The sequence below is a fragment of the Mobula hypostoma genome, chromosome 11 (assembly GCF_963921235.1).
Source record: "Mobula hypostoma chromosome 11, sMobHyp1.1, whole genome shotgun sequence".
Lineage (NCBI taxonomy): Eukaryota > Metazoa > Chordata > Chondrichthyes > Myliobatiformes > Myliobatidae > Mobula > Mobula hypostoma.
In genome coordinates, this window is record NC_086107.1 from 7,149,849 (window position 1) to 7,165,856 (window position 16,008).

General features: G+C 44.1%; 1 protein-coding gene across 3 annotated transcripts in view; it reads right to left on the reverse strand.

The window, feature by feature from the left end:
- The window catches only part of mpped2a (metallophosphoesterase domain containing 2a), a 210,081-nt gene that overhangs the window by 120,561 nt on the left and 73,512 nt on the right, over positions 1 to 16,008 (reverse strand). The window contains exon 1 of one of the 3 annotated variants that reach the window (XM_063061623.1): positions 14,643 to 15,502. The exons of the other annotated variants lie outside the window; for them this stretch is intronic. Coding sequence (XP_062917693.1) covers positions 14,643 to 15,078 — 436 coding nt within the window. The 5' untranslated portion in view covers positions 15,079 to 15,502. Of the gene's footprint in view, positions 1 to 14,642; positions 15,503 to 16,008 lie in introns of those variants that run through there. 3 annotated transcript variants of the gene reach the window in all.

Consider the following 16,008-nt stretch of genomic DNA (forward strand, 5'->3'; position numbering starts at 1 on the left):
CTCGCTCTCTCTCTCCATTGAGATAGAGAGAGCTCATTCCTGCAACGAGAGCGGGACTTGCCGTTCCGATAACAAGTAAACAAACTGATGAATGAATGATTGCTGAGAGCACGAGTTGTAAAATCCTTGCAAATGAGTCTAGTCTGTAGGTTGCAGAATCAGTTCAGTGTTGTGAATGAAGTTATCCACTCTGATTCAGGAGCCTGATGGTTGAAGGGTAACAACTGTTTCTGAATCTGGTGGTGTGGGACCCAAGCCTCCTGTGAACAATTCTTTTCCTCACACTATAATGGTTAGGATTACACTGGGTTGTGCCGCTTGAAAGTCTGAAACAGACTACTCCACACTATTTTCAATAAATCAATCACCAGGGTATATCGTGAAATATGTTGTTTTGCAGCGCCAGTACACTGCTATATACAAAAATAAAAAATATATAAATTACAATAATTATACATAAAAATAAATTAAATATGTAGTGCAAATCAGAGGGGGAAAATACTGAGGAAGTATTCATGGGCTCATTGTCCATTCAGAAACCTGATAGTGGAAGGGAAGAAGCTGTTTCTGAAACATTGAGTGTGTCTTCAGACTCCTGCACCTCCTCCCTGATGGTAGCAATGAGAAGAGGGCATGCTTAGAGTTAAGTATTTAAGTGGCTTTTAGATAGAGACATCAATATGAAGTGAATGCAAGGAAATGGATGACACACAAGAGCACATTTCAGAAACAATAGTGAAATGTGTCGTTTGTATTTGCAGCCAACACACCCAAGAATGTGCTGGGGGCAGACCACAAGTATCATCACATATTTAACACCAATATCACATGCCCACAATGCTTGGAAGAACAGCTCAGAACACAATGTACTGGGTTTCTTTGTTTTGTGGTTGCCTGTAAGGAGATGAATTTCAAGGTTATATATAGTATACACACTTTAAACAAAGAGCATATCGACCAGCAAAGCAATAACAGCTAAACAAGCCCATTCCTCCTTCCTATCCACCAACCCACACACATACCCAGACCTTTAACCCCAGGACAGTCCGTCTTCGGCATCTGGTGACATTTAGTAGAAACTGGCATCAGGATCAGCACAATATTATGGGCCGAGTGGCCTGTACAGTGCTGCATTGTTCTGAGCTCTCCATGTTCCCCATGATCCTGCCATTCATGGTGTATACCCTACCCTGCTTTGACATAACATCACGCAGTGTGTCTCAGTGCCTGTTGTCAGCTCTGGATTGCAGCCCAACTCCTGGCTAAAGCATCTGGAATAACTTATCGGAAGTCAAAAACCTGGGAAGATCATAGCCGGGTACCAGGTACCTCCATGTATAGAGTTCCTCCCTTCTGCTGCATTTAAGAGCAACTGGTATTGTGTACTGGCATTGGATACTGGCTTGGTACCGGAATTGGGATTGATCAGATGACAAGATAGAGAGATGTCTCCACCATAGAAGGTGTAAGGTGCTCCTTCTCTCCCCTAGCCTGCAGGTGACCCTTGGGCAAGGTGTAGGTCCCCCCCCCACCCTCGATCAGGGGTCATGTGAAGCCATGGGAGCAGGTGGCGGACAGTCATATGAGCAGCTGGTGCATATCAGCACTGATGCCAGGCAGACACTCTCTGAAGAGTATTGATAATGGCTGGGGTCACTCGTCTTGTAAAGACACTGCCCAGAAGAAGGCAATGGCAAACCACTTCTGTAGAAAAATCTGCCAAGAACAGTCATGGTCAAAAGACCATGATCGCCCCACACCATATGACATAGCACATGATGATGATATTGCGTACTGGCATTGGTTACCAGTTTTGGGTATTGGTACTTGTATGGGATTGATGTTGCCTCTGGTACTGGTATTGGAATAGCTTTATTACTATCACAGGTAGCAAGATACAGTGAAAAGCTTGTCTTGAATACTGTTCAAATTACACAGTGCATGGAGCTAGAACAAAGTAAAATAATGCAGAGTCAAGTGCAAAATCTGCCGACAAAATGCAGTGCAGGTAAATGGTAAAGTGCAAGAATTGCGAGGCCAAGAGTCTATCTTATCGTACAAATGATCCATTCAAGTATCTGATAACAGTGGGATAGAAGTTGCTCTTGAGTCTGGTGGGATGTGCTTTCAGGTTTTTGTATCTTCCGCCTGATGGGAGAGGGGAGAAGAGAGAATGTCCGGGATGGGTGGGGTCTTTGATTATGCTGGCTGCTTTACTGAGGCAGGGAGAATATAGCCAGAGTCCATGGAGGGGAAGCTGGTTTCAAAGTTCAAAGCAAATTTATTATTGAAGTCCATACATGTCACCATCTTCTCCCCTGGGATTCATTTTCTTGTGGGCATTCACGATAAATACGAAGAAACAGTAGAATCAATGAAAAACCCTCAAGAAACGAGATGGACAACCAATGTGAAAAAGATAAATTGTAAAAGACAAAAAGTTTAAAAAGATATTATTACCCTTTATCAGAGATAGGCCAATCCATAATAACCATACAGATATAATAATACAGGATAAACAAGAACAGCTTATTTAGTAGAATATATAGCCAAACCAAACACATGACTTACATAAATTAACAAGTGAAAACACCAGAAATATGCTGAATTAAAAGAGGAAATTGAAAGACTGTGGAACATGAACAATGAACATTGTCCCAATAGTGATATCTACAACTGTATCATCCCAAGGTCACTACACAATAATATTAAGCAATTAGGCCTACACAGCAATATCTATGTAAATCCCCAGAAAGCCACAATATTGAACACCACTAGAGCAGTCCAAGGATGAAGAAGAAAGCCCTTAACTCCGAGTGGAGTCATCGGGACGCCGTCATAACAGCATTTTTTTTTTAAGCAGGCTTTCTTGTCTTTACGAGACCGAGTTGCTGGCTCGACGCTCAACCCAGCACGGATGGAAGGCGTGCAAGGGAACCGGCTCGATTCGAACTCGGGAGCCTTCCCTCGGAAGTCCGGTGCTGATGTCACAACGCCACCAGTCAGCTAGAGTAGTCCAAAAGTTCCTAGCAATTGAGAAATGAGCACTCTATCTATTCCTCTTATTATCTTGTACACCTCTATCATGTCTCCTCTCATCCTCCTTCTCTCCAAAGAGTAAAGCCCTAGCTCCCTTAATCTCTAATCATAATGCATACACTCTAAACCAGGCAGCATCCTGGTAAATCTCCTCTGTACCCTTTCCAATGCTTCCACATCCTTCCTATAGTGAGGCAACCAGAACTGGACACAGTACTCCAAGTGTGGCCTAATCAGAGTTTTATAGATCTGCATCATTACCTCACAACTCTTAAACTCTATCCCTTGACTTATGAAAGCTAACACCCCATAAGCTTTCTTAACTACCCTATCCACCTGTGAGGTGACATCTTAGCATGGCAGTGTTAGCTGTGAGGAGGGTGCTAAGAGGATGCAGGGTGACTTGGATAGATTAGGTGAGTGGGCAAATTCATGGCAGATGCAATTTAATGTGGATAAATGTGAGGTTATCCACTTTGGTGGCAAGAACAGGAAAACAGATTATTATCTGAATGGTGGCCGATTAGGAAAAGGGGAGGTGCAACGAGACCTGGGTGTCATTGTACACCAGTCATTGAAAGTGGGCATGCAGGTACAGCAGGCGGTGAAAAGGCGAATGGTATGCTGGCATTCATAGCAAGAGGATTCGAGTACAGGAGCAGGGAGGTACTACTGCAGTTGTACAAGGCCTTGGTGAGACCACACCTGGAATATTGTGTGCAGTTTTGGTTCCCTAATCTGAGGAAAGACATCCTTGCCATAGAGGGAGTACAAAGAAGGTTCACCAGATTGATTCCTGGGATGGCAGGACTTGCATATGATGAAAGACTGGATCGGCTAGGCTTATACTCTCTGGAATTTAGAAGATTGAGGGAGGATCTTATTGAAACGTATAAAATTCTAAAGGGATTGGACAGGCTAGATGTAGGAAGATTGTTCCCGATGTTGGGGAAGTCCAGAACGAGGGGTCACAGTTTGAGGATAAAGGGGAAGCCTTTTAGGACCGAGATGAGGAAAAACTTCTTCACTCAGAGAGTGGTGAATCTGTGGAATTCTCTGTCACAGGAAACAGTTGAGGCCAGTTCATTGGCTATATTTAAGAGGGAGTTAGATATGGCCCTTGTGGCTAAAGGGATTGGGGGTATGGAGAGAAGGCAGGTACAGGGTTCTGAGTTGGATGATCAGCCATGATTGTACTGAATGGCGGTGCAGGCTCGAAGGGTTGAATGGCCTACTCCTGCACCTATTTTCTATGTTTCTGTTTCTATGCTTGGCTATGCCTCACCTCAGGTTTGACCAGCTTGAGCTAAGAAAAAATGAAATAATAATAATAAAAAATAACCAATATACATTGACAACTTGAGATGAAAAGTGATGATGTGCTGAGCTGTGTTCACAGCTCTGCAATTTTTTGCAGCCTCGGGCAGAGCTATTGCCATATTAAGCCGTAATGCATCGAGATATGATGCTTTCTTTGGTGCAGGGGTTCCTAATCTTCTTTATGCCAAGGTCCAATACCATTAACTGCCATTTCTGTTTCTATTTTTATTTTTTTATTTTATTTTGAGATACAGGGTGGAACAGCCCCTTTCAGGCCTTTGAGCTGCGCTGCCCAGCAATTCCCTATTTAACCCTTGCCTAATCATGGGACAATTTACAATGACCAATTAACCTACCGACCGGTACGTCTTTGGACTGTGAGAGGAAACCCATGTGGTCACGGGGAGAATGTATAAACTCTTTACGGACAGTAGTGCAAATTGAACCCGGGTTGCTGGTACTGTAAAGTGTGTGTAAACCACTACTTTACTGTAACACGACTATTCATTAATAAACTCCTCAACCTCTAGAGGGGAGGGTAAGGCAGTTTAGAAATAAATCTGTGGTGAGACAAACAGAAAATGATGCAAGCAGTCAACAACATCTGCACAGACAGCCAGTGAGGTGAAATTCCAGGGTAGGGACTTGGGCAGGAAGTTCTATCTTACATGAAGTACAACACATTACAGTCAGAGGTAAGAATTCTTTTTTGTCTGTTCTCCTCCCCCGGCGGCTAAAGTTATACATCTTTCTCTCCATGTTCCTCAGTGCTTTCTACCAGCTCCATGTCGCTCAGTGTCTTATACTGAATTATTTAAACACGCAGATAAGTGAATCAGCAGCCAGAGAAAATGGAAGTTTGGCAGCTTGAACCGAGATACTTGCTGAATTATTGGTCAGGGGAAGTCTGAAGCATATTGGCTGGCTTGCTAATGCAATATAAAGTGAGATAGAATTGTATTGCTACACAGGTATTTCACATTAACTTGATGCACTTTTCTGCAATCCCACGGTTGTTCAATGAGTGACAAAACATAGAATTATTTATAACCCTTATCAATTTTTTAATATGTTCTGTGGGAAGGTTTGAGCAGATGAATCGGTACAGGAGTAATATAGACGCAATGTTGTTAGAGCTGCCAGGTCTGGGATTGTACTTTGGGACAATATCCGGATGTGGACTTAAAAGCCAGAGTGCACCTCAGCCCTGGGAAAGGGTGAGATTGCATTTCCATAGCGCCCTGGGTTCGCAGATTGTCCCCTCCATATCCTCCACCCCACTGCCCCAAATTTCCTTGCACTCCAAATCTCTACCGCCTTCTTCGCAACACCACTTGAAGTGGGGTCTACACTGTGACTTAGGAAACTTGTCAGCGAGCAAGGCCCATGAAGATCCCTCAGAAGACAGAAACAAGAGCTCAGTGGTGATTAGTTAGTTGACTTGGGAGACAGATACCAGGCGTGGGGAAGAGCAAGACTGCATTCCCACAGCGTCCTGGGCAGAGAGCCGTCTCCATTTTCCCCACCCCCACCCAAATCTCTCGACTGTCAACAGAACATCAGAATCAGGTTTAATATAACTGGCATGTGTTGTGAAATTTGTTGTTTTGCGGCAGCAGTACATTGTAATACAGAATAAAAACTATAAATTACAATAGTATATACAGTACTGTGTAAAACTCTAAGGTACATATGTATAGTTGGGTGCCCAAGACTACCAGTAATGTAGTAATCTTATGTATTGCACTGTACTGCTGCCTCAAAAAAGAAACACATTTCATGATGTGTGAGTGATGATAAACTTGATTCTGATAGGGGTCTCTAGTGTGGACTGAGGGTGGGAAGGGGGCAGAGAGAGGGGAATCATGGTTGGGAAAAGGAGAAGGGAGAGGGGAGGGAGTGGGAAGCACCAGAGAGACATTCTGTAATGATTAATAAACCAATTGTTTGGAATCAAATGACCTTGGCTGATGCCTTAGGGCTGGGTGAGCCTGCACCCACGCCACCCCTCTGTTTCTGGCACACCTTCTCCGCCACGCCCCTCCCGCGACACCCCGCCCTTGCCATTCCCAACTTCCTTTGCTCGCACCAGATTTATAAACTTGCTCTCCACTCCACTTTGACAAATACAGCATTGCGCATACACATGTGTGCTTAGAACTTTTGCACAACTGTTGGATCAGAATTAGCCGACTCAGCCCACAAATTCTGCTCCACCATTCCATCATGGCTTGTTTATTATCTTTCTTAACCCTATTCTCCTGCCTTATCCCCATAACCTTTGATGCCCTGACTAATTAAGAAACCATCAACCTCCACTTTAAATATACCCAATGACTTGGCCTCCAAAGCCATCTGTGACAATGAATTCCACAGATTCACTACCCTCTGGCTAAAGAAATTCTTCATCTTCATTCTAAAGGGACATTCGAGGAACAGATAGGGAGACAGATTCTGGAAAGGTGGAATAATAGCAGGGTTACTATCACTTTTACCATAGCATTGGAGAGGGATAGGAACAGACAAGCTAGGAAAGTGTTTAATTGGAGTAAGGGGAAACATGAAGCCATCAGGCAGGAACTTGGAAGCATAAATTGGAAACAGATGTTCTCAGGGAAATGTATGGCAGAAATGTGGCAAATGTTCAGAGGATATTTGCGTGGCATTCATCATAGGTATGTTCCAATGAGACAGGGAAAGGATGGTAGGATACAAGAACCATGGTGTACAAAGGCTGTTGAAAATCAAGTCAAGAAGAAAAGAAAAGCTTACGAAAGGTTCAAAAAAACTAGGTAATGATAGAGAGCCAGAAGATCATAAGGCTAGCAGGAAGGAGCTCAAGAATGCAATTAGGAGAGCCAGAAGGGGCCATGAGAAGGCCTTGGGAAGCAGGATTAAGGAAAACACCAAGGCATTCTACAAGTATGTGAAGAACAAGATGATAAGACGTGAGAGAATAGGACCAACTAAGTATGACAGTGGAAAAGTGTGTATGGAACTGGAGAAGATAGCAGAGGTACTTAATTAGTACTTTGCTTCAGTATTCACTATGCAGATGTGGTTTCCTTATTCAAGAAAGGGAGTAGAGATAGCTCAGGGAATTAGAAACATAGAAACCCTATAGCACAATACAGGCCTTTCGGACCACAAAGTTGTGCCGAACATGTCCTTACCTGAGAAATTACCGAGCGTTACCCATAGCTCCCTATTTTTCTGAGCTCCATATACCCGTCCAGGAGTCTCTTAAAAGACCCTATCGTATCCACCTCTACAACCATTGCTGGCAGCCCATTCCACGCACTCACCACTCTCTGCGTAAAAAACTTACCCCTGATATCACCTCTGTACCTACTACATCTACTGCTCTGCCATCAATATGTTTAGTCACATCCTCAAAAAATTCAATCAGACTTGTAAGGCATGACCTGCCTTTCACAAAGCCATGCTGACTATTCCTAATCAAACTATGCCTCTCCAAATGTTCATAAATCCTGCCTCTCAGGATTTTATCCAACAACTTACCAAACACTGAAGTAAGACTCACAAGCCTATAATTTCCTTGGCTAACACTACTCTCTTTCTTGAATAATGGAACAACATCTGCAACCCTCCAATCATCCGGAACCTCTCCTGTCCCCATTGATGATACGAAGATCATCGCCAGAGGCTCAGCAATCTCCTCGCCTCCCTCAGCAGCCTGGACTACATTTTGTCCGGTTCTGGTGACTTATCCAACTTGATGCTTTCCAAGGGCTCCAGCACATCCTCTTCCTTAATATCTACTTGCTCAAGCTTTTCAATCCGCTGTACGTCATCCCTACAATCGCCAAGATCCTTTTCCGTAGTGAATACTGAAGCAAAGTATTCATTAAGTACCCCTGCTACCTCCTCCAGTCCCATACACACTTTTCCACTGTCACACTTGATTGGTCCTATTACTCCAATTAAACACTTTCCTAACTTGTCTGTTGCTATCCCTCTCCAATGCTATGGTAAAGGAGATAGAATTGCGATCGCTATCTCCAAAATGCTCTTCCACTGAGAGATCTGACACCTGACCAGGTTCATTTCCCAATACCAGATCAAGTACAGCTTCTCCTCTTGTAGGCTTATCTACATATTGTGTCAGGAAACCTTGTTGAGCCCACCTAACAAACTCCACCCCATCTAAATCCCTCGCTCCAGGGACAGACCAATCGATATTTGGGAAATTAAAATCTCCCACCACGACAACCTTGTTATTATTATACTTTTCCATAATCCGTCTCCCTATCAGCTCCTCGATATCCCTGTTACTATTGGGTGGTCTATAAAAAGCACCCAGTAGAGTTACTGACCCCTTCCTGGTCCTAACTTCCACCCACAGAGACTATGTAGACAATCCCTACATGTCTTCATCCTTTTCTACGGCCATTACATTATTTCTGATCAACAGTGCCATGGCCCCATCTCTTTTGCCTCCCTCCCTGCCTTTCTGAAACTATAGACCAGTGAGTCTTACTTCAGCTGTTGGCAAATTGATGAAGAAGATTCTGAGAGGCAGGATTTATGAACATTTGGAGAGACATAATATGATTAGGAATAGTCAGCATGACTTTGTCAAAGGCAGGTCGTGCCTTACAAGCCTGACTGAATTTTTTGAGGATGTGACAAAACATATTGATGAAGGTAGAGCAGTAGGTGTAGTGTACATGGATTTCAGTAAGGCATTTGCTAAGGTACCCCATGTAAGGCTGATTGAGAAAGTAAGGAGGCATGGGATCCAATGGGGCATTGATTTGTGGATCCAGAACTGGCTTGCCCACAAAAGGCAAAGAGTGGCTGTAGACCGGTCATATTCTGCATGGAGGCTGGTAACCAGTGGTGTGCCTCAGGGATCTGTTCTGGGACCCTTTCTCTTTCTGATTTTTATAAATGACCTGGATGAGGAAGTGGAAGGATGGGTTAGTAAATTTGCTGATGACACAAAGACTGAAGGTGTTGTGGATAGTATGGAGGGCTGTCAGAGATTATAGCACGAAATTGATAGGATGCAAAACTGGGCTGAGAAGTGGCAGATGGAGTTCAACCCAGATAAGTGTGAGGTCATTCATTCTGGAAGGGAGAATATGATGGCAGAATATAGTATTAATGGTAAGACTCTTGGCAGTGTGGAGGATCAGAGGGATCTTGGGGTCTGAGTCCATAGGGCACAAAAAGCTGCTATGCAGGTTGACTGTGTGGTTAAGAAGGCATACAGTGCATTGGCTTTCATCAATCGTGGGATTGAGTTGAAGAGCTGAGAGGTAATGTTAAAGCTATATAAGATCCTGGTCAGACCCCACTTGGAGTACTGTGCTCAGTTCTGGTCACCTCACTACAGGAAGGATGTGGAAACTATAGAAAGGGTGCAGAGGAGATTTACAAGGATGTTGCCTGGATTGGGGAGCATGCCTTATGAGAGTAGGTTGAGTAAACTTAGCCTTTTCTCCTTTGAGCGTTGGAGGATGAGAGGTGATCCGATAGAGGTGTAGAAGATGATGAGAGGCATTGATCGGTGGATAGTCAGAGGCTTTTTTCCCAGGGCTGAAATGGCTATAATAAGAGGGCATGGTTTTAAAGTGCTTGGAAGTAGGTACAGAGGAGACGTCAGGGGTAAGAGTTCTTTTTTTACATGCAGAGAGTGGTGAGTGCGTGCAATGGGCTGCCAGCGATGGTGGTGGAGGTTGAAACGATAGGGTCTTTTAAGAAACTCCTGGACATGTACATGGAGTTCAGAATAATAGAGGGCTGTGGGTAACCCTAGGTAATTTCTAAAGTAAGGATATGTTTGGCACAGCATTGTGGGCCAAAGGGCCTGTATTGTGCTGTAGGTTTTCTATGTTTTTTTTAATCTATTCTTGTATTCTGCAGTTGTGCTCTCCGGTTCTAGACTCTCCCACTATTGGAAACACCATTGCTACGTTCACTCTATTCAGGCCTTTCAATATTCAGTTGGGTTCACTGAGATCCCCCTTCTTCTTCTTCTAAACGCCAGTGAGCACAGGCTCAGCTATCAAATGCTCCTCTTATGTTAACCCTTTCATTCCCAGGATCGTACTCTGTGAAATTTGTTGATTTATGACAGCAGGACAGTGGAAGAAAAAGACTGCAGAACATTACAAAAATAAATAAATATTGTTCAGGAGGACTAGCAACATGGTGTTCACGTACTGTTCAAAAATCTGATTGGGGAGGGGGAAAAAGCTGTTCTTAAAACATTGAGTGAGGATCTTCAAGCTCCCAAAAGTGCGACTCTTTATTCCCCTTCATAGACGCTGCCTGACCTGCTGAGTTCCTCCAGTATTTTGTGTGTGTTGCTCTGGATCTCCAGCATCTACAGAATCTCATATTTAGATCAGGTTTATTATCACTGATGAACTTTGTGTAATTTGCTGTATATTGCAGACCATAAGAAATTACAAGTTTCAATAAGAAATCTATATAAAAAAAATAAACAAGTAGTGCGTAATGCAAAGCAAGGGAAAAATAGTAAAGTGGTGTTCATAAGCCATTCAGAAATCTGATGACAGAGGATTGAGGAGAGCAAAGGAAAAGAATTAGAATCATGTTTATTACCACTGACGTAAATCTTGAAACTTGTCCTGTAGCAGCAGTACAGTGCAAGACAAAAATTACACAAATATTTAGTAGTGCAAAAGAGGAATAATGAGGTAGTGTTCATTGTCTAGTCAGAAATCTGATGGCAGAAGGGAAGAAGTTGTTCCTAAATCATTGAGCGTGTGTCTTAGAGGGTAAAGTTCAATATTTACTTAAGTTTTTAGGAACACAAGCAATAGGAAAGATAGGTCACTCAAACATACATTTCCTTTTTGTGTGAGAAAACTAATATAACCATATATAACCATATAACAATTACAGCACGGAAACAGGCCATCTCAGCCCTTCTAGTCCTTGCCGAACTCTTACTCTCACCTAGTCCCACTGACCTGCACTCAGCCCATAACACTCCATTCCTTTCCTGTCCATATAGCTGCCCAATTTAACTTTAAACGACAACATCGAACCTGCCCCAACCACTTCTGCTGGAAGCTCGTTCCACACAGCTACCACTCTCTGAGTAAAGAAGCTCCTCCCCCAAGTTGCCCCTGAACTTCTGCCCCCTAACTCTCAACCCATGTCCTCTCGTCTGAATCTCCCCCACTATGCACGTCAACTCTATCTACCCCCCTCATAATTTTAAATACCTCCATCAAGTCCCCCCTCAACAATGGTTCATCATTGCCTCCATTTTCCATCCAATCACTGTAACCTTTGGAAATCAGATATCTAATCATTGCAATCTGGAATATGATCCTAAATCTTTTTGCCTTCAAAAAATAAACCAAGTTTATTCCATTGTAGAAAGCAAATCAAAATACTACAGCATAGAAACCAGCCCTTTGACCCATCTAGCCCATGCTGAGCTACTATTCTGCCTAGTCCCATCTTCACACATCTGGAACATAGCCCTCCAAACGCTTCCCATCCATGTACTGATCCAAACTTCTACTAAATGTTGAAATTGAACCTGCATCTACCACTTCCACTGGCAGCCCGTTCCACACTCACACCACCCTTCGAGTGAAGAAGTTCCCTCTCCATGTCCTCCTTAAATATTTCAACTTTCACCCTTAACCTATGACCTCTAATTCTAGTCTCAGTGGAAAAAGCCTGTTTGCATTTACCTTAGCTCTCTCCCTCAAAATTTTGTATGCTATCTATATCCTTCAATTTTATACATCTCTATCAAATCTCCCCTCAGGATTCTGCATTGAAAGGAATAAAATCCTAAACTGTTCAACCTTTCCCTATCATTCAGGTCCTCAAGTCCTAGCAACATCCTTGTAAACTTTCTCGTTCCTCTTTCCATTTTATTGATACCTTTCTCATTGGTAGCTGACTAGACCTGCACACAATACTCCAAATTAGGCCTCAACAATGTATTATGCAAAGTCAGCATTGCATCCCATCTCCTGTACTCAGTACATTGATTTATGAAGACCATGCCAAAAGCTCTTTTTACAACCGGTGACACCATTTTCAAGGAATTATGGATCTGTATTCCCAGATCCCTCTGTTGTACTGCACTCCTTAGTGACCTACCATTCACTGTGCAAGTCCTGCCCTGGTTTGGCCATCTAAAGTGCAGCACCTGCATTAGATTCCAGCAGGTCCAGATCCTGCTGCAAGCTTTGATAGCCTTCCCCACTGTCCACTACATGCTCATTCTTTGAATCATCGGAAAATTTGCTGATCCAGTTAACCATACTATCATCTGGATTGTTGATAGAGATGACAAACCACAGCAAATCAAGCACCAATCACTAGTCACAGGTCTCCAGTCAGAGAAGCAACTATCACACATAAAAACAAAATTTTAAATCATTCAATATTGTTCATCATCTACCTACAGAGAGGCAACAATCTACAGTTGCTGGAACCTGAAACAGAAACAGAAATGGTGGAAGAACTGAGCTATCTGTAGACAGAGAAACCAGTCAATGCTTTGTGCCAGAGATGCTCCCCCAGATCTGGGTAGGTTCTGAGAGATACGGCCGAGATCTGAGGAAGTCTCACTGACCCAAAATATTGACTGGCTTCTCTTTCCACAGGAGCTGTTTGACTGGCTGAGCTCTTCCATCATTTCTGTTACTATTCTTATTTTTGATTTTATTTTATTGAGATACAGTGTGGAATGGGCCCATCCAGCTATTCAAACCACACTGCCCAGTATGCCCCTGATTTAACCCTAGCCAAATCATGGGACAATTTACAAAGACCAATTACCCTACCAACCAGTACGTCCTTGGACTGTGGGGGGAAACCCACGCGGTCACAAGGAGAACATATGAATTGAATTGACTTTATTTCTTATATCCTTCACATACATGAGGAGTAAAAATCTTTATGTTACGTCTCCATCTAAATGTGCAATGTGCAATCATAGCAATTTATAATAAATGGAACAGTCAATGTAATATAGAGTACACTCAAATCAGTGTGAGTTCATCAGTCTGATGGCCTGGTGGAAGATGCCGTCCCAGAGCCTGTTGGTCCTGGCTTTTATGCTGTGGTACCATTTCCTGGATGGTAGCAGCTGGACTGGATTGTGGTTCAGATGGCTTGGGTCCCCAATGGTCCTACGGGCCCTTTTTACACACCTGTCCTTGTAAATGTCCTGAATAGTGGGAAGTTTACATCTACAGATGCACTGGGCTGTCCGCACCACTCTCTGCAGAGTCCTGCGATTGAGGGAAGTACAGTTCCCATACCAGGCAGTGATGCAGCCAGTCAGGATGCTCCCAATTGTGCCCCTGTAGAAAGTTCTTAGGATTTGGGGGCCCATACCAAACTTCTCAACCGTCTGAGGTGAAAGAGGTGCTGCTGTGCTTTTTTCACCACGCAGCTGGTGTGTACAGACCACGTGAGGTCCTCGGTGATGCGGATGCCAAGGAACTTGAACCTATTTACCCTCTCAACCCCAGATGCATTGATGTCAATAGGGGTTAGCCCATCTCCATTCTTCCTGTAATCCACAACCAGCTCCTTTGTTTTTGTGACATTGAAGGAGAGGTTGTTTCCTTGATACCACTGTGTCAGAGAGATGACTTCTTCCCTATAGACCACCTCACTATTGTTTGAGATAAGGGCAATCAATTTAGTGTCGTCAGCAAATTTAATTAGTAGATTGGAGCTGTGGGTGGCAATCCAGTCATGGGTGTACAGCCAGTAAAGGAGGGGACTCAGTACACTGTCCTGAGGGGCTCCTGTATCAAGAGTCAGAGGGTTGGAGGTGAGGGAGCCCACTTTTACAACCTGCTGGTGATCTGACAGGAAGTCCAGGATCCAGCTGCACAAGGCAGGGTCAAGGCCGAGGTCTCTGAGCTTCTTGTCGAGCCTGGATGGAATTATGGTGTTGAATGCTGAACTGTAGTCCAAGAACAGCATTCTCACATAAGCATCCCTCTTCTCCAGATGTGTAAGGACAGTGTGTAGAGCAGTGGCTATTGCATCATCTGTCAATCGGTTGTGTTGGTAGGCAAATTGTAGGGGGTCCAGTTTGGTTGGTAGCAAGCTGCAGATGTAATCCTTGACCAGCCTCTCAAAGCATTTGCTTATTATTGAGGTGAGTGTGACAGGACGCCAGTCGTTCATGCATGTTATCTTGGTCTTTTTTGGTACAGGGACAATGGTGGATGATTTGAAACAGGAGGGCACTCTACACGGGGACAGGGAGAGATTAAAAATGTCAGTAAACACACCTGCCAGTTGTGCTGTGCACATCCTGAGTACTCGCCCTGGGATGCCATCCGGTCCTGCAACCTTGCGACTGTCCACTCGTTGGAAACATCTGCGTACCTCAGCCTTGGCGATGACCAGGTTGCAGGTTGTAGCGGTGGCTTTCCTCGGAGGCTCAGAGTTAGTGACATCAAACCGAAAGTAAAAGCAATTGAGCTCATCTGGGAGAGAGGCTGTGATGTTGGCAGCACCACAATGTTTGGCTTTGAAGTCTGCGATGGTATGCAGCCCTCGCCACAAGTCACGTGTGCTATTCGTTGTGAATCTTGACTCAATCTGCTCCCTATATCGTTGTTTCGCAGCCTTGATAGTTTTGCGCAGATCATAGCTGCTTTTCTTGAGTTCTAGTTGATCTCCAGCGATGTAAGCTCCATGTCGTGCTGTAAGTGCTGCTCGCATAGAGCTTTTGATCCAGGGTTTCTGGTTCGGGAAAACCCCGGCTGACTTCTGGGGACAACATTGTCGATGCACTTCCGTGGAAACGTCTTACAAACAGTAGCGCGAATTGAACCTCAATCACTGGTACTGTAAAGTGCTGTGCATACTGTATACTATTCAGTAGTCCACCATCTTTGGCCCGAGTTAGTATGAACAAACTATTACACCTGACATGCCAGAAGAGCACATGACATAGGAGCAGAATTCAGCCATTTTGTCCATTGGGCCTGCTCCACCATTTGATCATGGCTGATTTATTATTCCTCTCAATCCCATTCTCTTGCCTTCACCCCATAACCTTACCAATTGAGAATCTAAACACAAAATAATCTGCATATGCTGGGATCAAAACAACACTCACAACATGCTGGAGGAACTCAGCAGGTCAGGCAGCATCCGTGGAAAAGACTGGTCAACATTTCGGGTCGGAACCCTTCGTCAGAACTGTAGAGGGAAGGGGCAGAGGCCCTGTAAAGAAGGTGGGGGAGGGTGGGAAGGAGAAGGCTGGTAGGTTCCAGGTGAAAAACCAGTAAGGGGAAAGATAAAGGGGTGGGGGAGGGGAAGCAGGGAGGTGATAGGCAGGAAAGGTGAAGAAGGAATAGGGGAAAACACAATGGGTAGTAGAAGGAGGCGGAACCATGAAGGAGGTGATAGGCAGCTGGGGGAGGGGGCAGAGTGACATAGGGATAGGGGAAAGGAGGGAGAGGGAATTACTGGAAGCTGGAGAATTCTATGTTCATACCACCAAAGGGCTGGAGACTACCTAGATGGTATACGAGGTGTTGCTCCTCCAACCTGAGTTTAGCCTCATCATGGCAGTAGAAGAGGCCATGTATGGACATATATGAATGGGAGCGGGAAGCAGAGTTGAAGTGGGTGGCTACTGGGAGA